Genomic DNA, 20,708 nt, shown 5'->3' on the forward strand with positions numbered 1-20,708 from the left:
AGCAATTGCACCAAATAATTCTGCGACGGGGGCTCATTTTAATTACCTTGCTTGCAGCAGCCCTCTTTGTGTCCTTGAGTCTGTCACCGGCCCGGTTCAAGCTTTCTTGCTGCTGATGGACTTGAGCTTCCAATGCCTGCATCTCCCTGGTCTTTTTATGCAATTCAGATTTCAGGATTCCAAGTTCCAGGTTTAGCTCATTCATCCTAATGTCACTGCCGCTAAGCTGTAACAGATTGATGTCAGATAAGTTGAAGTGAAATATGCTATAAACAGATGTTTCTAAAAAGCATCATAATTAGTTTGTGGTATTGGGATTCTAGCAAAGCCATGTGTCTGACAGAAACTCAGAATAACTTCAGCAAATGGGAATCATGCAACCGGAATCAGACCACGGACCAAGATTGTTATACAGTAATGAATGGGTGTCTGCATGTGCTCAAAATTGAACCGAAAATGTGGTCATAGTTTCTGGTTCTAATTAATTACAAACAAGAACCACTCGGCTGATCTTGTCATCGTGTCTTGTTGTTGTTTTCCACAGTTATGTTTACAAGTATGCTGGCATTGGTTTGCTTTAGGTCTAAGCAGAGACTGCAGACCAGATTTAAAGGGCCATTAACCCAATGGCAATAAAAAATGGTATTAAACTTTAACCATATGTTTCTTGTTGTATTTCTTAGTAGTGGTTAAAGTCTATGTAAAATGAGAAAAAAGAATAATAAATAAATGTTGGCCTACCAATCATAAGCTGTGGTATTTGCATTGGTTTCCTTTCAGCTCTCTTTTTTTTGTTCTGTCAGTAATACATTTCCTGTTGTTGGGTGACAACAGCCACTGAGTAAAATCTACGCAGAAACAGCATTGCTACCCTAGACTTTTTGCTTCTGATTTACAATAGAAGGTAATGTGCCAACATCAGCATATTTTGTCTGTCAGTAGGGAACCTGCAAACAGATAAAAAGTTGCCAAGACAGTGAGTAGATTTCAAATAATGAGGCAACATTTAAAAGCCGATGCATTTGATATGATTTGATTTGGTATACTTTAACAATAACTTCAAATTTGACTGGTGTTACACCATCTTTTTTATTTATGCATTGGTTTTTCAAGTCAAGTATATATTATAACCCTAAAATTTAGAGAGTGTGTTCAATAAAGTGTATTTTAAAGTGGAACTAAAGTTCCAATTTTCCATGATTGGTCATTATTGGTCATTATTGCAGAAAGGCACAGGCAATATGGTATCTGAAATAATCCCACCTACCTACCTATAATCTTTTTGTGGAACTGTCAAAAAAGATGAGCTGTGCATGTGCAGCTCATCTTTGGTTACAAGTCTACTTGGCAATCCCGGCTTCCCCTGCTCTTGCCATGACTGAATGAACTTCCATGCACCTGCACAGAAGTTACATCCTGGCCCAGCCAATCAAAATAAACAAACATCTCAAGGGGGAAGGGAAATAGGAACATGGCGGTGCCCTGCAACGGAACGGGGACAGGTGTTTATAGCGGGTTCAGTTTCACTTTAAGCACAAACTTTTTTTTTTGTTTTCAATAGAATAGAAAGATATTATGCCTGCAACCCCAGAAAGATTTACCCTTTTGACCAAGTGGCCATCATCAGAGAGTGATGAGAAATCTAACATTTTTCAGTTGTTGCCGAAACAGAGTCACAAGAGGTTCCCATCCCTTCCCATTTTAGATACAAATTTTGGATCAGTCCAGGAAATAAATTTGGGAAGTTCTCTTAAAGCATTAATATTATTCACAGCAGGAGACTTAAGTTAATCGAATCAGATATAATTATCTAGGGGATCCATTGCATCTTAATAGCTAAACTGACAAAAAAAAAAGGTGGGCATAACCATTATGGAAAGGTTTAGTGTAATTCAAAGAGCGGGGGCTTAAATTTAAAGGCAGCCATACAACAAGGGAGGGCGAATCATACCAATATATGGGTGGCACAACGACAAGCACTCTTACTTTGCAGTGCTAAGAGCCTAGGTTCAGACCTCCACCACAAAACCTATTTGCATTGAGTTTCTATGTTTCCCAATGTTTGCATAGATTACCTTCCAAAAACAAACTGGGTAATTGGCTACCCCTCAAAATTATAGACTATAGTGACATGACTATTGACTCTGTGTGTGTTATGCTATATAAATACATGATAACATTTTGTATACTACTTTACCAAGTTCTATGGCTGGTTAGGCAGTTCCTCTGTGCATGAAGACTACAAACATTTTTGTTGTTGGGTGTTTTAAGCTGAGACTTTCAGTGCTGAAAATAAGTGAAAAATTTGCAGTTCTAACAGTGAATAAAAAGAAATGAGCCAGTTACTGGAGCAAGGGGATGAAGATTCCTGGAAGTCTTGTCTACAACCTAAAGACTGTTGCCAGGCTTTCATGGAAGAGAAGTTAGACATTTTTGGCAGGAAATCGTAACAGGCTGAAAATGGAATTGCCTTCTTTTTGCAGCAATACATTATATATCTAAATGTTTTTATTTTTACCATTGGTTTTCTGTTTCCTGGGATTTGCCAATTCTGAACAAGACATGACTAAATGCAGCAATATCTTTTTTTACAAATGCAATCTCTGGCCCACAATGTGTATATAATGCCAATTTTTTTTTATTTTTATTTTTTAAGTTTTGGATAGAGTAGGGAATGATTAAATCCTTGGTCAGGGTTTCACTGTGTCTGTCTGTGTCTCATTGGTGAGATTTCCTTTTACTCCTTGTGCCAGAAACTCAACAGGAAGCCAGAAAACATCACCATTTGTCACCAAAGTAGGGAGTCCAAAAGATTTCTCCTCAATTCCTGTTACTGTAACTATTTAGAAATATGTAGAGAGAGAATAGGTCATCAGAACAAATAGGAAAGATAAATTCCCTCAAGGGGTATAACACCACCCCAACTCTATTCAACAAAAAAAAAATAGCTGAAAATCCAACCAAAATTTTAAAAAATGTAAACGTATTTTGCTCAAATACACAATATTGTATTTTAAATCAGGGATAATATTTGACTAACTGCTGGACATATCATTCAGCCTAAATTGGAGTGTGGCACTATACTCTCCCTGCTACCATCATTCTAGATAACTTATTCACTTATTTAGAATGATGGTAGACTCGATGACTGGAAGAGGAGAGGTAGGTATATCAAATCCCCTCCTTGCAAGGTCTTTCTTGCCTGTTACTTGAGCCCCCTGATTTGTTGGCTCATACCCAAATTACTACAGATGCAGCATATTTTTGGAACAAATATATGGCAACTGCCTGGGACCTATGATCTGCCAAAGGATCTGTAATTCTCTTGTCAGACTCTCCTGCCTCAGCATAGCCAGATCCTGGACCTCTACTGCAAGCTCAGCTTGCCCAAAACACTCCCCAGATTGATGAACATCCAGTGATGAAACAGAAGACCACTAATGAAGCATCACTTAGTTCTCTTCTACTGTCTGCACATGTGTAGTGAAGAACAGCATGAATCGGCTCCTATTGCTCATCGGCTGTAAAAAGGGTTACAAGAGGCTGAAATTACACATTAGTCACAAAAAAATAATAATGTTTAATAGGGATCTATAAAGCAGCGAGTCTGGCATTCACTGAAAGAGTCCCCTTGAAGAATATTTCAGGTCCATGTGTTTATGACAGCAATTCTCCTCTGCCCCCTTTGAGCTGGGTGCACTACCTGGCACTTTGGAGTAACCACCTGCATGTTTTTGTGGGTGGTTACTGAAAAGTTAGGTCACAATACTGGGGCACTGGACAGATAGGACATAATACAAATACAATTGAAATATGGAATATATGAAGATGGTGAGCATTGAAAAGGTGAAACAAAATATAGGGCAGGGGGTTAGAATTCTGAAACAATTATAGGGGTTACTGAACACAAAGAACTGGGAGTGCTAAATTTGTGATGTGATGCCCCTATTTTTGACCACCTTCCTACAACTTCTACCCACCAAGCTAAAAAATTTTTCTGGGGAGTAACTGATTCTCAACCATGGAATGTTTCAGTAAATGTCGAATTCACTGTTCTCTAAATAGACCACCTACTGTATAACTGCATTAATTGTTGTTTTTTCTACCTAACTAGATTTAGCTTTAAAGAATCGTTTCAAGCAGTTTTATACTACCAAACACTGCTAATGCTTATCCCCCAACATACAAAGCTTTTTGTGATTTTCAAACAATCCTGCTTATGATATCTCAATACAGTCCCAATACTAATGAACTGTATCAATCTTTACTTTCTTCACGTAACAAATCTCCTGGAGTTCTATTATGCAGCCCCTTTTCAGCATAAGTTGGAATTCACAGAAAAACAACCGCTACAACAAACCTGTAAAATTACTAAAAAAAAAAGGAGAAAAATTCAGCTGTAAGTGCTCATTACCAAGACACCTTAGTGATCGTCCTTCTCTCTGTAGAGTTTAAACAGTACACTAATTTACAAATGTCTTTGTGTTAAAAACGCACTGTTTATCTTTAAAAAGTAATTATTCTGGCTGACGAAGAATACCTCATTTGTAGACTACTGACTGAAAGGAACAAAATAACATGGTTTTATCTGTGATAATAAGACACAGGAAATTTGTATTATTGTAATGGGCCTCTCTGAGGTTACACACCTATTATTTAACACAAATAGGTTGGCAAAAAGTATTTGAATTTGCAACTGGAAGTTTAAAAAAAATGCTAAAACTTTGATATTAAATAGTTAATCTGCAACCAAGTTATGTGGTTTTCTAAAACCATCTACAGATATGGGCTGGAGATTGGAACACTTATTTTATCATGGCTGGTGCATGGATATATAGGCAAAGTAGGTACTGCTGTTGTCTGTTTTGTAAAATACTAGATTCATACCAGTTGCGTTGATGGGCATCATTTATTAAACCTATTTTTAATATGTTACGTTTATGTGCAGTTTTCTGACAGCAGATTTCTAAAAAAAAGGTTGTGAGCACTGCATACTCGGCACTTATTTCCCGTGTGAAGCCACCTTGCAGTGATGACAGGTTGAGGACATCGATGCATCCTGAGAAAGAGCAATCTTTGCTGCTTCCTTCATGGAAGTTCACTATGGGATGGCCACCAATAATATCACTCCATACAGCGCCTTCAAGCTTAAGGTGAAACTAAACCCACAAAAATCACCTAACCCCATTCCACCACAGAGTGCCTTCAGTGTCCTTGTTTTCTTCTTCCTACTTACAATTTCTGGATATCTTGTTTGGCTTTGCTGGGATGACATAACTTACATTCCATTTGTACCCAGCACATGCAATGGAAGCCGAGATTGCACAGCTTAGATTCTTTGACAGTTCCACTTTAAACAGAATGCCACCAGGACAGAGGGGTTTATTTTTGTAATTAGTACTACCTCCTGGTGACTTTTTGTTTTCTTAGTTTAGGTACACTAAAGCTGTTTATAATGCTGTGATACATGATAGTTGCATTTTTTGTTGCGCAGTGTTTAAATGCAGCATGGTTTCACCTAGCACACACCAAATAAGTGAGTCATCCAACACAAAACTTTGGATGGTGATATCAGGGATGCATGAATACAGATATGCATTGAGTGATCAGATTCCCACATATATAATGGCAATCTTGCAGCTCATAACTATTCTCTTGAAACTCTGGGCAAACAATTGTGCAGAATGGAGATTCTCTGGGGTTGCAGAACATGCTATAAAAGCAGCTTTTTACACAGCCACATCTAACAAATACATATAATTAAAGCACTTTCAGTACACCTTAATTTCATTTTCCTGGGCCGTGCCATAATTATATTTGGTATGTGACAAGGCCACAGGAAATTCTCATTTGTTCATATGAAGTGTTCCTGCGCTGGGACCTTGCTGCATTAGACAGTACGATGGCAGGTCTAATCTGCTATAACTGTTTTCCACAACAAAATGGAGAATGATAGGCTCTAACCTTACATCTTAAGGCATCCGGGCTAATAAACCACTGTCAGAAACACAATGATTTAACTATTTTTCCATGTATGCTCCAAAGTTGGACAGCACCCAGCACCTTAAAAGAACACGTTGCTCCAATATTACAACAATGACTTTAAGAATGTAAGACAAGCTTGGCCTTTCTTTTTACTGATCTCACTACCAGTCACCGAAATTCTACATCATGGTGATGGACCAAGAAGTGGAAAGAAGCAGAGAGGGAAAGCTTCAGTACCTGAAATCATTATTTGCATATAAGAACACCACAGGCTTCGGGGTTCCTCTCTGTCACAAGTGGGCATTTTTAGCCCACTAAACCCCCAACTTTTAAGAAAAAAAAAAAACGTTTTAGCTTACTACATGATAGTACTAAATGGGGAACAATACAGCTTGTACTCTTAACACTGCAATATATAAAGTAAAGGCTCTTATTCACTTATCTTGGCCAATCACAGCACGCTTTTTATTTTGTGAATGGCCAGTGATTGGCTGATGCAGGGGCAGAAAAAATGACAGAGCTGCTTTACTGAATAAGCCAACACTCACACTGTACAGTAAAGCTTTCAAAACCGCATTGGGAAACTGCTGGCAGCACCTAGGCGCACAGCAAACTGCTGCTGTACACTTGGGAGAAGTAAGCTTCACAGCCTCTAACTGCAGCACAAATGCACGGCACGGCAAAAAGCACATTTAACACTTTTTCCCAAACTGTCGAAATTCAATTAAAGCGTACTACCTAAACTCAGAATTTTAACATTACATAAAAAGGTAGACGACCTCGGTGGCTGAGCAACTCGGGCATGCGCAGAAGGAGCCCCTTCATCAAAAGGGAAAAAAAAAAAAGCATGCGCAGTGAGATCGACAGCTTTTTTTCCAAAAGTACATTACGCGATCTCGCATCTGCGTCGGGTGGCGTAGGAAGAAGAACCTGGAAGAAGAGGAGAAGATGGCGGATACTGTGACGACACGGGACCCGATGGAAGGAACCTCCAGACTGATCGACTGCTCTGAATTAAAGGTATGTTTTTGGGTGTTTTTGAATTTACTTCCTCTTTAACACTGCATCCCCATTAATTCTGTATTGCTGCAGGTAGACGCTACATGTAGCATTTTCCCCAAGACATCCGTTCACTAGGTAACCGCACTGCAACCTCACCACCAGTCTGAACAAAGACTAAGGCTATGTACACAAGATGATTCTCGATGATTATCGCTTCAGGGCTGGTATCGGACGAGATTTTGATGTGTGTACAGCGCTTGTCAAACTTCTTTCATAGATCTGTCTTGGCGGATCCACAAATGACCGTAATACAAGTGAAGGCGAGAGAGCGCAGTGGGGTGCTGCGCCATTGCTCTCCTCCCTCCCCTCTTCATGGAACAGAACGACACTGTATGTACAGAACTCATTCATCCATCTTTCAGTCCAGTGAAAGATCGTTTCTAACAACAAAAATCGAACATGTGTATGCAGCTTTATGGACCAATTTATTCCCTCAAATTGCACTAACATGTGTGGGTTACTAAGCATGTTACCTCAACACATGACACATATTGCTGCACTATTTTTTTTGAATGACACCACAACTCACCTGCACTGCAGTTTTTCTTAGATGACTATCGAAGAGGAGATATCTTCTAGAGTTTAGAACCAGTTCCAACTCTTTCCAAACTGGGAAAACAAAAAAATTCTGGTTTTAGTACATTTTAGGACCTTGCACACATCACAGTATATGTGTTAGCTCACATGTAAATCACATGATGACTGCGATTTAAAACTGCACCATCACACAGGGACACGCAGCTGCAAGTTTCACTATAGTGTATTAATAAAGCATGCTTACCATTAATAATAAAGGTCAACACAGATGCATGTAATGTGCATTGCTATAATGCATGCATTTCCACATGAAATCACATGCATTAGTGCAACGGCCAAGTGTGAACATGCCCTAACACTTTTTGCAGTACATTTATGCTAAGACCATTAAAAACAAATAGCAACCCAGGGCATGGACACTTGTGATCCATGCTGCATTACGCATGAGGTGCGTGTATGTATGCAGAGACACTTCCATACATGCAAGTGGCAATAAAACACCCCAGTGTGTACAGGACCTAACATGCAATGCAGCACATATGTCATTTAACTTTTTGGGGGGTTTTATGTCTATTACTGTGGTGCAGCACATGGCAGCATGCTGTTACCTGTATTCCCAATAGAATAGCAAAGCTAGGACTGAAAGCTTTTCCTTCCTAGACACAGACAGCCCGTCCAGGAATCATCCGTCTCCTGCAGGTGAAGGCTTTGCTATGCAGTAATGTTTACCTTGATGTGCAGTCCTGGTGTGACCGATGGGTAACCCCTGGTTACCATGCACAATGCTTCGGTGCCAAACATAACCCCGCCCACTACAACTTCTAGAACCAATCAGTGCTAAGCCACAGGTAATTATAACAGCACTGCTGCTGGCTGGGTATAGTGAAAGGAGAGAGCTGATTGGTTGTTCATTTGACTGTTGGGAATTCTATTCAGGTCCCTTTGTTTGGGGAAGTTGTGGAGTGAAAAGAGAGCATAGAGAGAGGGAGAGAACATGGAGGGAGGGGGACACTGAAATCTCCAGAGTCACTGAAAAGACCTGCTACAGAGACACAGCTAAGGGATCCATTCTGCTGCATTGCTGCTGTATAACAGGTGCACTCACCTCCCAGATGGCCCTGATTTGGAGGTCTGTCCCTCTTCACAGATCCAAGTCTCTCTGTCCCTGCTTCCTCCTCAGAAACACCTTTTACTGGATAGATAGATATATTTTTTTTATATTTTTGCTTTTTAAAAAAGTATTATTTAACAATTAAAAAGTATTTAAAACAAAAAACTTAATTAGGGACCATAAACAAACAGCATTTCAACCCCCCCCCCCCTGCCGTTCTGTCACTTGGAGATGGTGGTGCCCATTCTGGCCCCTTCCCCAAAAACGTCCACACAGCGCTATGTTAGAAGCTCATTTTAGGCTATGCTCATACCCATGGTGGGAGCATACACTCCCATGTGGCACCTTGCCACCCACTTGGCCTCGCACACCACTTTTGTGGTCCGTGACGTCCAAAAGGTTAAGGACCACTGATCTAACTGATGTCTGTGTCCCCGCTGGTGAGATTCATCCTCTCTAGATGTTCTAGTGACCACTGGTATGTGATGGGAAATACAACATTCAGGAGTTGTCACAGGAATAGGACGTAAGGAAGATTCTACTCTTCTATCTGATACAATTGTGATACTGAAATGGGTTCTTTCTTTCTTGTTACTTAAAAATAGATCCATTTATGTACTAGTCTGCAGAGATTTATGAAAATGTCAAACGTTCATTTTAGTGAGGGGTCAGAACTCCTTTAAGGTTTTTATTGCAATCTGTGTCCCATAAACCTCCCCGGCGGTATTCTGGAGTGTGGTTCGGGGTTAATTTTTAGTACCAAAAGTGGTAACCCTGTTGTGCCACACTCGGGCTGATACTGCAGGGAAGTTTTTAAGTTATACCCGGTCCCCACCGTGTCCTCCAGCGATGCCCGGCATCTGCTTACTCTGGCGATGTCCGTTCAGCATCTGTGTAGCCTGGTGATGCCCGTACGGCACCTGCATCCCCAGCTTGTGAACATTGCGGACGCAGGGCCAGGGACCGTAAATGCCATAAATGCCGCAGTGCGAGCATGCGGCGGGGGGGGGCGAGACCAGGAGGGAAATTTAACTTAAAAAGTATTTTTAAATGTACCGCTTTGACATTTAAAAATACTTATTATTCAGACCACCAGGGAGGGTAAAGAGATATACTCCCTGTCACGGTTAAAAAAAAGTGAGAGGAAATCCAATTTTTTGAGTTGTCATCAGAACAGGAATAGAGTGGAAATGGGGACACCTGTTCTGATGTCAATTAATAGGAGATTAACTTTACTTATTATGTCTGATAGACAGGAAGTGCAGAGAATTCCCTTCAAGGGGACACAGATGACAATAAACAATGACAGCGGTGTTAACCTTTCCTACTGTACCTAAAATAAATAAAACAAAAAATGTTCTGGTCTTCCATTAACACAATGCGTACAGGGCCTAACATGCAATGTGGCACTATATTAACTAACTTTTTGGGGGGTTTATGTCTATTACTGTGGTGCAGCACATGGCAGCATGCTGTTACCTGTAATCCCAATGGAATAGCAAAGCTAGGACTGAAAGCTTTTCCTTCCTAGACACAGACAGCCCGTCCAGGAATCATCCGTCTCCTGCAGGTGAAGGCTTTGCTATGCAGTAATGTTTACCTTGATGTGCAGTCCTGGTGTGACCGATGGGTAACCCCTGGTTACCATGCACAACACTTCGCTGCCATACATAACCCCGCCCACTACAACTTTCAAAACCAATCAGTGCAAAGCCACAGGTAATTATAACAGCACTGCTGCTGGCTGAGTATAGTGAAAGGAGAAAGCTGATTGGCTGCTCATGTGACTGTTGGGAATTCCATTCAGGTCCCTTTGTTTGGGGAAGTTGTGGAGTGAAAAGAGAACATGGAGGGAGGGAGAGAACATGGAGGGAGGGGGACACTGAAATCTCCAGAGTCACTGAAAAGACCTGCTACAGAGACACAGCTAAGGGATCCATTCTGCTGCATTGCTGCTGTATAACAGGTGCACTCACCTCCCAGATGGCCCTGATTTGGAGGTCTGTCCCTCTTCACAGATCCAAGTCTCTCTGTCCCTGCTTCCTCCTAAGGAACACACTTTACTGGATATATATAAATATATATATATATATATATATATATATATATATATATATATATTTTTTTTTTTTTTTTTTTTTTAATTATTATTTAACAATTAAAAAGTATTAAAACAAAAAAAAGTGAATTAGGAGCCCCAAACAAACAGCATTTCAACTCTTTACACCCCCTGCCATTCTGTCACTTGGAGATGGTGATGCCCATTCTGCTCCCTTCCCCAAAAATGTCCACACAGCGCTATGTTAGAAGCTCATTTTAGGCTATGCTCATACCCATGTGTCTGCACATTATACAGTTAGTTAGCGCTCGCCTTTGCAGCTCTAGGTCCCAGGTTGGAATCTGGGCTAGAAACTATCTGCATGGAGTTTGCAGGTTCTTCCCGTGTTAGCGTGGGTTTCCTCTAGGTGTTCTCTGTCCAGTTATTAACCTTTTAGGCTGGTTAAATATATAAAATTATGTGTTAAAGTGTTAATTTGCACCAAATCTAGTGCAGCTTGCATCAGCTGAGAAAAGTGTTTGCACGCCTGCAAACTGTACATGCTGGGCCATGCATGCATGGAGATGCACAGGTGTGCACATAGAAGCATGAGCATATGTCTGCTCAAATCTTTTCTTACAGACTTTAGCATAAGCATGCTTTCCAATCAATCTGCATGTTCTTTTCTTACAACCAGACGCTAAGAAGAGCCCTTCTTTATAGGATGGTATAGTTCATGTAGAGATATGGACTTCCCCATGACATTGCTGACAAACCATCACATACTCCTCCATACCTGAAAGATCTAGGTTTTCCCTGTACTGCAGAGGGTTGGAGAAGTAGAGAAAAACTGTGCATATTCAGCTGGAGATTACAAACAACAAAATTACACAAACAAATAACTTAACAAAGTATAGTTTTGCTTTTAACATTGACTTCTCATGAGACAAATGCATGGGCTTCCATTGTTGTCTTTCTTCCAAAAATGCTAATTGACTTTCTATGTCTACAGCACAGCAAAAATGAATGATTGAAAAATTCTTGCTATAATTGTTCCAGACAATCAGCATTTCTCAATAAAAGATCAATGACAACAGACTACATATTTAGGTTGCTTGAATTCTAAAACTATAATGTATATCTAAAGCTGAAATGGAAATCCCCACTTCCTGTTCTGTTTTACAAAAGTGGAGGTACTTCTTCTACAACAAGTGAAGTCCCCTCCATTACATATGCCACTGGAACAAGTGCCATCATTATAAGATTTCCTCAGTACCCCTCTTTAGGTGTAGGTGAATCTTCCCAGACTAGCTATAGACAACAGTAAAATCCTTAGAGAAGTTCTAACCTTATTATTATTATTATTATTATTATTATTAATAAACAGAATTTATATAGCGTCAACATTTTGATATATAACAAATGATAAATACAGACAGTAACACAGGAGGAGGACCCTGCCCCGAAGAGCTTACAATCTAGTAGGTGGGGGAATTTACACACAATAGGATGGGAAATATGTAGTGGTGGGAAGTAGTGACGGTTTCACAGAAGAAGACGGGTAGGTAAGTTTGAAAAAATGGCTTTTGAGTGCTCTTTTAAATGAGCAGAAAGTACGAGCAAGCTGAAAAGGAAGAGGAAGACCATTCCAGAGAGTTGGGGCAGCTCTAGAGAAGTCTTGGAGCCGTGCGTGTGATGAGGTTATGAGTGAGGAAGTCATTAGTAGGTCATCGGAGGAGTGGAGAGAGTGGCTAGGGGAGTATATTTCTATCAGGTCAGAAATGTGGGACAAGAACTGTGAAGGGATTTGAAGGCAAAGCACAGGAGCTTGAATTTGATTCTAAGGTGAAATGGAAGCTTACCATACTTTATCCAAAATGAAAAAATGCCTTTAGATGACCCTAAAACTAAATAAACCCCTGAGGTCTTTACTTTTATTTGGACTCCAAAGCAAACAGCTCTACACTAAGAACACTGAGTGTTGAGAAACAGAATTTGTTTGTAGAGGAATATGCGAAAATTCCGTCAATGTTTTGTGGTCTTTTCTATTGATGCAATCACAAATGACAGTGTAATAAAAAGTAAATATTGATTTGGTCTTTATTCGGTGACATCGCTGTATTAAATCCAGCAATCTAGCATCATAGTAGTATGTATGACTGACTAAGGTTCTGTTGGCCTTGGCTTTATAAAATAACTTGAATACAGAGATTTATTTTGAATAATTGCTTGACCCACAACCATTAAAATTCGCTTACTGTTTTCTGAGGGCACGTGTGAAATAAGCAGGGTTGAAAGACTGCAAATATTTTTACTGGTTACATAGTTTTACTTGAAGCATTGCTGTCTTTTCTGGAATTCTAAGGCTTCTTCAATGTACACCAATGTGCAACAAAGCAAGATGTTGCTTTTCAGCAATACAAAATTCCATTATCAATGGCCTTGCATTCATTCTTATGCTCTGCGCTTTATTTAATTAAACATACATTTAACTGCTTTTTCTCAAGAAAACACTTTGGTTTCTCACATTCTTTACACAGCTGAGTGTTAATACAGCCCTTAACTATTACCTCCTTCTTTGACAAGTCTTTGTCGCTTGGCTTTAGCCCTTTTCAAAATGTAAATCAGATGCTTTTGCTACTGCAGCCGTTTTACACACAGGTAACCTTGAAATATATAAATAATAGTATATATAATTAAAATTTTGGGTCATTTGAAACACCTTTCTTATCACTGAGTGCTATGTAAGCATTTGATACAAAAACCTTGAAACCATAATGATGTTTGAAGTGGCACTCTTTAGCAATGGCGAGCTATTTGGTGCTGCTATACAAGTATGTTAAGCATTCAGTTCTAGGAAGTGGAGAAACACGAAACTGTTTAATTTTATAAACATGTTAAAGAACAATTGTTATCCTAATTTAAATGCACATGATCAGCTTACAAAAAATGTTTATACATTATGTATACCTATAATGTAACAAACAATATTATTTTTACCTATGTTGTATCTTGGTGCTACTGCTCTTCTCTGGACATTTTCCACCCATAACACGAAGGCAGCTAATTTACAGCTTTGCAGACCAGATTTGCATCCCTTTACGTGCATGGAACTGTAAAACCTTTCTGCTTTGTATGTACCCATATAGTAGGTTCATCTCCTTGCTGCAAGAGTTGTTGCATGAGAAACCTACTTTTTGGGTATGTGCAAATACATACCTTATTCCTTGCTCCTCAGGTAGGCAGTGCTTTCCTCCACTGCCCAATGCTTCCGAATGTAAGCTTGTCCACTAATTAGATATATATTTTGTTGATAGGTAAGGACAATGTAAAAAACTTCAAAACTACTCAGCCAGCAGCAGTCTTTCTTTGATCTTTCACTGAATCTCCACTGTATCCTTTGACATACCCAGACCATTAAGTCCACCAAGGTCTCCCTGTATGGACGATTCAATAAAAACCAAACACTAACATCCTATAGGTCTGATCTTTAACCTTCACAACATTACAATACCCAGACCATTAGGTCCACCAAGGTCTCCCTGTATGGACTATTTATTATAAACCAATTACTGACATCCTAATGGTCTTGTCTATAACCCTCTCAATGTTTCCATCACATATACCAACTCTATAATATATTATTCAATACCATCAAAGTTGTCAAATAAACTACATCTCAGAACCTATCAATATGGTCCCCTGAGGAAGCCGAGTGGCGAAATTCGTCGGGAAGGAGACAACCCTATATTTTCTTGTTTCTCTGAGATATAAGTTTATATTTTTTTGACTACCTGTGAAACTTTATCTATGAAATTATAATCTAATTAATAAATAAACATTCTAAATTGTCACAAAAAGCCATTAGCCGTTCTCCACTTTTCTTTCTTCCAAATAAGGATAATGTATAACTTGTGTAGTACAGTGTTTTTTCAGTCTTTTTTTTAACATAAGGGAACCCTTGAAATAATTTTTATTTCTTCAGGGAACCCCTGCTATAATTACTATATCCACAGCTTACAGTACATTGGCTTAGTGGTCATTGGGAAGATTGCCTTCTACATTGCTGAGCAGTGAGAATGCTGCTTTCTGATACAGATAGCCAAAATATCATTGATGTAAGTGATAACTGACCCAAGATTTACATATGTTCATGGCTCAAGGGACCCCTAGATAAACCATAGTTAAGAAACACTGGTATAGTACAACGGCATCTTCTTTTTTCCATGCCTTAGATGCAGAAGTTCCAATAGTTTTCTTTGACAAACAGCATTTTTTACATTGTAACAATCTTCCAGTCTTAACAATCTATCATGTATTAAAGTTGAATCATTATGACAACCTCAACTCTTTCTAGTGGTACCAAGAAGAAAGGAAGAAAAGTAATAATATAGGTAGATAGGGGTGAAAAAATGCAGCCAATACACTGAAAAACTGGTAAACTGCAATTTATTAAATTTATGTTTTGGGGTTTATATAAGCTTTATTAGTTTCTGAAAAAACGACAAACTGACTTTGTAAATTAAATGCTTCTTTCTGGGGAGTGATTTAGTACTTTTTAAACGTCTTTATGTCTATATAAGCTTTTTTTAATTTGTCCAGTAGGCAGAGCTGGGGCAATTTAATTTACACTGGTCTAGCCCTATTTACCAAACAGGCTTTTATCAGTTATGCCTTTTATGTATAACACAAAGTAATCATTTTTAAATAGCTAATAGCTGATGAATAAGAGTTATCCCAGTATTCTTTAATCTTACATTTCTTTACCTTCAATTTATATTATACCTTTCTTACACTAACTTTAAGGGTACAACATCACAAAGGAATATACATTTTTATATTTCAATTCTGACATATGAATTTCACAACCAGACAAAAAACAATAAATCACAATTCAAGACATGTCAGCGACAGAATAACGTATTCAGCTTGTTTAAAAGTACATCTTGTTCACTCAGAACTGTTATCATGTGGGTTTCAATTTTTGCCTGTAATCGGTCGTTTTTTCCACCATGCCTTGGTAAAAATGTTGGAGTTGTTTCATTTCCTTTCTCTGTTCAATTATTGCCTGCTCTAGTTTCAAAATCTTTCAACAAAAGAATATAGAATTAGAGATTTGCTGCACCCGGCTTGCTGGGATAACATGAAAAGCAGCACAGTCATCATGAAACTGCCTAAATCAATATAAAATGATTCATCAGTTGGCTGGAAATAATCATATAGATTCAGAAAATTGAAAAAAGAGGTGCAGTGCTATTTTCCTGTTGTTTTCTTTGACATATTATTGTTTCGGGATCTAACAATTAACTGTATGCTTGAAAACTCAAGATAAAAATTACCTTGACTTCAAAGAAAATAGGAAACCATTTCAGTGTGAAGTGTGATTCATACGACATATGACTTTCATGAAAAAATGATATATGCGCACACACATCAACTGCACTGTGTAATAGCACTAAAGCTACTCAATACAACTATTCCTATATTCTTTTTTTTTCATTTTATTAGTTTTATTCTTACACATCTATGTTTTGCTCAGCAGCCATAAACATGGGGAGAGTTGCCACAGGATGAAGGCAAGGTTCAGCCACAGGAGAGGCAAGTGCCGGCTGGATAGTGACATGAAGTCCATGAGCAGGCTGGGGAGAAGTCAAGGTGCAGGTAGGTTTTTCAGGTACAGATGAAGCAGGTGAATGTGTGGTCAGGGTTCATGTTGGGATCAGTATCAATCAGGAAGATCAAGTATTCAAGGTAGAGGCCGGAGTGTAGCAAAGGTTCAAGTCAAGATAATGAATACATATCAAAGCTGGAACAAGTCAAAACATATTGGTTTAGTAATAGGAAGAATATTTCAGAAATCACAGTTACAGGTGAAAATAAATGTAGCACTGATCTTCCACAAAAGCCTTGTTTTAATAGTCCTTCTGGCAGCAGTAATGAGTATCTTCACATACCCATGCACACTCTGAGACAAAGACTTGCATGCTTCTGCTCACATGGATGACCAGGGCCAAACCTGTCTGTGAAGATGCACCATCTCGTTGACAAGTTTACATATACTTTCATTATACTTTTTATTTATATCAGTGATATACTTGTAATTACAAAAGTACTTGAGCACCTTTACTATTTGTATGACCTTAATGGTCTCCAGGGTTGTGTAATGTATCTTCCACAGTAAGTTCACAAGTGGATCCACAAGGTATTGTAACAAGCAGCCAGTTTCAGCCCATAATTCAGGATATCACTAAAAACAGCATGAATAATTAAAAGCCCCACCCATGAAAAAAAATAAAATAAAATATGGAGCCTAGACATTCATTAACTTCTGGAGCAAGCTGTGCTTTGATATGTAAAAAGAAACAACTGCAGAGTTTGTCTTGGTCAATAAAGAGTTACATGAGGTTGCAGAAGAGCTCAGTCCTTAAGATCACCCACAACCTCTGCTGTGTTTAGCAAAAGATCTGCAAATCATGTAAACCACCCCTCCCCCCATCAAGCCTCGGTTCTGCACACAAGCAAGCAGGGAAGCCCCGTTCACGTCTAGGAGTTATTTGTATGTTGGATGTCCTTAACTCGGGGACTACCTGTATAACAAAATAGCATTAAATATTGTATCAAAGAACTCATTATACATTGGTAAGTTTTTAAGGTTACCCAGTTTATTGATGTCTTTGCTCTGTTACTATTTGTAAGTTTGTAGCTAATATAGTACTTACAGTAAAATTGTACATTCTGCATTTTTATCAACACATAAGCATCACTCATATATTCATATATTTTACAATCACAACTTTTATTTTGTTATAGTAAAAAATGTTTTATTAAAAAAAAATCCCTGATGTTTTACAGGCATTAATTTTATATAAAATATGTGAAATGTGTTAATAGTAACATACAAATAACATTTGATTGAGAACCTATTGCCTGAAAAAATGAAACAAGCAAAACCTTTTTTTTTTTATAATTTGCAAAAGGTGCTACTCATCTATTTATATGATACTGTGACAATTTAATCAACCCTCCGAAACTGGACAAGACTGTCAGAATGATTGATAGCCCTGCTGTTAGTAAAACATTGAAGCACTGAACACAAAGTTACGATATATGTGTGCCAAAGCTCCTGTTTGACCTTGCATCGAAAAACTTCTAATAAAGAAGCCAAAAACAATGCTTGTAGCTTGAATTCATTTTCCTCTCTTGCATTTTTAGTTTAAAGTTACTTTGCAGATAAAATTGAAAACCAAAGAATGTAAAACTTACAGTGGACACGGGCTCCATGCCCAGGGCTTTTATTTTGCAAGCAGGTGTTTTAATACTTTGAGATCCACTCCTTAAAGCTGAACTTCAGGCAAATAGCTAAATACACAAGTTAAATACATATACAGGAATTGTTTTACCTGTCAATGGAATTTGACTTCTGTCTATCCAGTTCTGAGAATCATCAGGAGACTTGATATTTCTCTGCTGTGATTAAGTAAAACAACCAGGACTTTTCTTACCCACAAGCTGTGCTTAGACAAGAAAAAAAAAAACATATATACACACACATATATATATATATATATATATATATATATATATATATATATATATATTTATATATATATAGAAGTCTTCTGTGACCATGCCATCTCTTCTTTACCCATAAATAACCATAACCCTTATTAGCACATGAGCACTGTAGCACAACTGATTGGTTTATTGATTTGGCTTCTAGAACTTTCATTCAGAACTCCACTGTACAGGGAATTAGATGGGCTGATTCTAAGTTAAAGCATACTTAATCTCAACAATTTTACTTTTACTTTTTTTGCAACACCCTTCAACACCCTTCAAAAAGGGTGCAGCAACTCCCCTTTCAGGCCATTAAGACTCCTGGGATACCTACAATCACGCATCCCGGGAGGCTCTGGCTGTTCCTTTTGGGCATGTCTGAGATCCTGGGCATGTGCAGGAGGGCCATTTTTCTCCTAGGGGAAAGAGATGCCCATCTCACCCATGCGCAGTGAGATCAGCTCTCTTTTTTTCCCATTTACCGCAGCTACATCACTGGATCTTGCACCTGTGCAGTGTAAGATTGGGTGAGAATAAAAAGAAGACCGAAGAAGAAGACAGAAGTGAAGATCGAAGATGGTGGCACCAGGCACTTCTCTGCACTCGGACGAAGAGGAATTCCAGGACAACGCAGGCCGGATTGTGGGAAGGACCAGTGCCATCAAGGGACCAGCGGGATTAAAGGTAGGTGTGTTTTTTTGTTTTTAGTTTAGTTCTGCTTTAATCTTGTTTTTTACTGTTTGTTTTTGAAGGATATACATAATATAACCATGTATAAATAAAAACAGAGCTGTGTTTTAGTTTCTTTCATATGTTTGTGAATTTTGCATTATTACAGACTATTTATATTAAAAACTTCATTTTTATTCATTTTATTTTTATTCATCCATCTTGCACTGCATTGGGCTGCTTATTCTCCACACACCAAGGACAGTTCCTTGGGAAGCCAGTTAAGCTAACACTATGTTCTTGGAGATGTGGGGGAAACCAGACTGCTTAGAAAAAGGTCACACAAACATGAAGAGAACCTGTAAATTCATTGCAGATAGTGTCCTGGCTGGGAATCCAGGAACTGCACTTCAAAGGTACTAGCCACTGATCCATCATTGTCACTCCTTGAATAGGCTTTTTAATGCCTAAGCTGCACACATAATGCAAATCACATACACTTTTATTATTATTATTATTATTATTATTAATACACAGTATTTATATAGCGCAGACATATTACACAGCACTGTACAAAGTCCATAGTCATTTCACTAGGTGTCCCTTTAAGGAGCTCACAATCTAATGTCCCTATTGTAGGCATATGTCTTTAATAAAGTCTAAGGTTATTTTTGGGGGAAAGCCAATTAAACTAACTGCACTATTCTGAAATATGTTGTGTTATAGAACATGTGTGTTTTTTCTTGCTTAATTTGTACAACAAGTAACACACATATACCAATGTGTTACCACAATGCTAGAGAACCCAGGCAGGGCTGATAACATAGTTTGGTTTTTCAGTGCACCAGAGGCAGCATTATCATCCTAAACAGAGGTTTTCAGAGCTCAATGAGTTTCTGTCAGATCAAAAGGTGTTTTAGTAGGAATGCAGCAGCCAGACTTATCCATCCTTCCCACTGCTCCTCTTCTGCTGCATCTCTTTGTAGTTCTCTTCATTTGCTTCCGTTTCACCTTCAAATTTAAGCTCCTGTGGTTTGCCATCAAATCCCCCCACAGTTCTTGTCCCATTTACCTTTTTGACCTGATGGAAAAATACTCCCCCAGGCGCTCTCTTTGCTCCTCTAATGACCTACTAATGACTTCCTCACTCATAACCTCGTCACATGCACAGCTTCAAGACTTTTCAGAGCTGCCCCGACTCTCTGGAATGGTCTTTCTCATCCTATTTGGCTTGATCCTACTTTCTGCTCATTTAAATGAGCACTCAAAACCCATCTTTTCAAACTTGCCTACCCATCTTCATCTGTCTCGTAAACCCTCACTACTTTCCACTATTCGATATCCCCTTCCTATTGTGTGTTACTTCCCCCACCTCTTAAATTGTAAGCTCTTTGGGGCAGGGTCTTCTCCTCCTGCTTTGTCACTGCCTGTATCTGTCTGTCATTTGCAACCCCTATTTAATGTACAGCACTGCGTAATATGTTGGTGTGTTGGTGCTATATATATATATATATATATATATGACAAATCTGCAATTTTGGAATTTTGGTCATGTAGATTATGAGAATGAATACACTGTGTATGTGTCATTTGTTCACATAAATCACCTTTAACTGTGGGCAGTGTTTCAGTAAAGATCCAAAGTTTGCTTGTTTAAATATGCTAAAAAAACTAAGCTTACCTACTTTTTACATCACTGTAATTAAGGGAGTCATGCTTCTCCTTTTTCTGTGTGCAAGGACTTTGAAA

General features: G+C 38.6%; 1 protein-coding gene across 1 annotated transcript in view; it reads right to left on the minus strand.

The window, feature by feature from the left end:
* Positions 1-9,621, minus strand: part of LOC140331915 (uncharacterized) — a 209,268-nt gene extending 199,647 nt beyond the window's left edge. Inside the window, exons 1-4 of the mRNA XM_072413249.1 lie at positions 9,564-9,621; positions 8,690-8,776; positions 7,577-7,656; positions 47-226 (exon numbers count right to left, since the gene is read on the minus strand). Of these exons, the coding sequence (XP_072269350.1) occupies positions 47-226; positions 7,577-7,656; positions 8,690-8,776; positions 9,564-9,621 (405 nt within the window). The remainder of the gene's footprint in view (positions 1-46; positions 227-7,576; positions 7,657-8,689; positions 8,777-9,563) is intronic.
* Positions 9,622-20,708: the final 11,087 nt, after the last annotated feature.

This window comes from Pyxicephalus adspersus, chromosome 5, assembly GCF_032062135.1.
Source record: "Pyxicephalus adspersus chromosome 5, UCB_Pads_2.0, whole genome shotgun sequence".
NCBI classification, from domain to species: domain Eukaryota; kingdom Metazoa; phylum Chordata; class Amphibia; order Anura; family Pyxicephalidae; genus Pyxicephalus; species Pyxicephalus adspersus.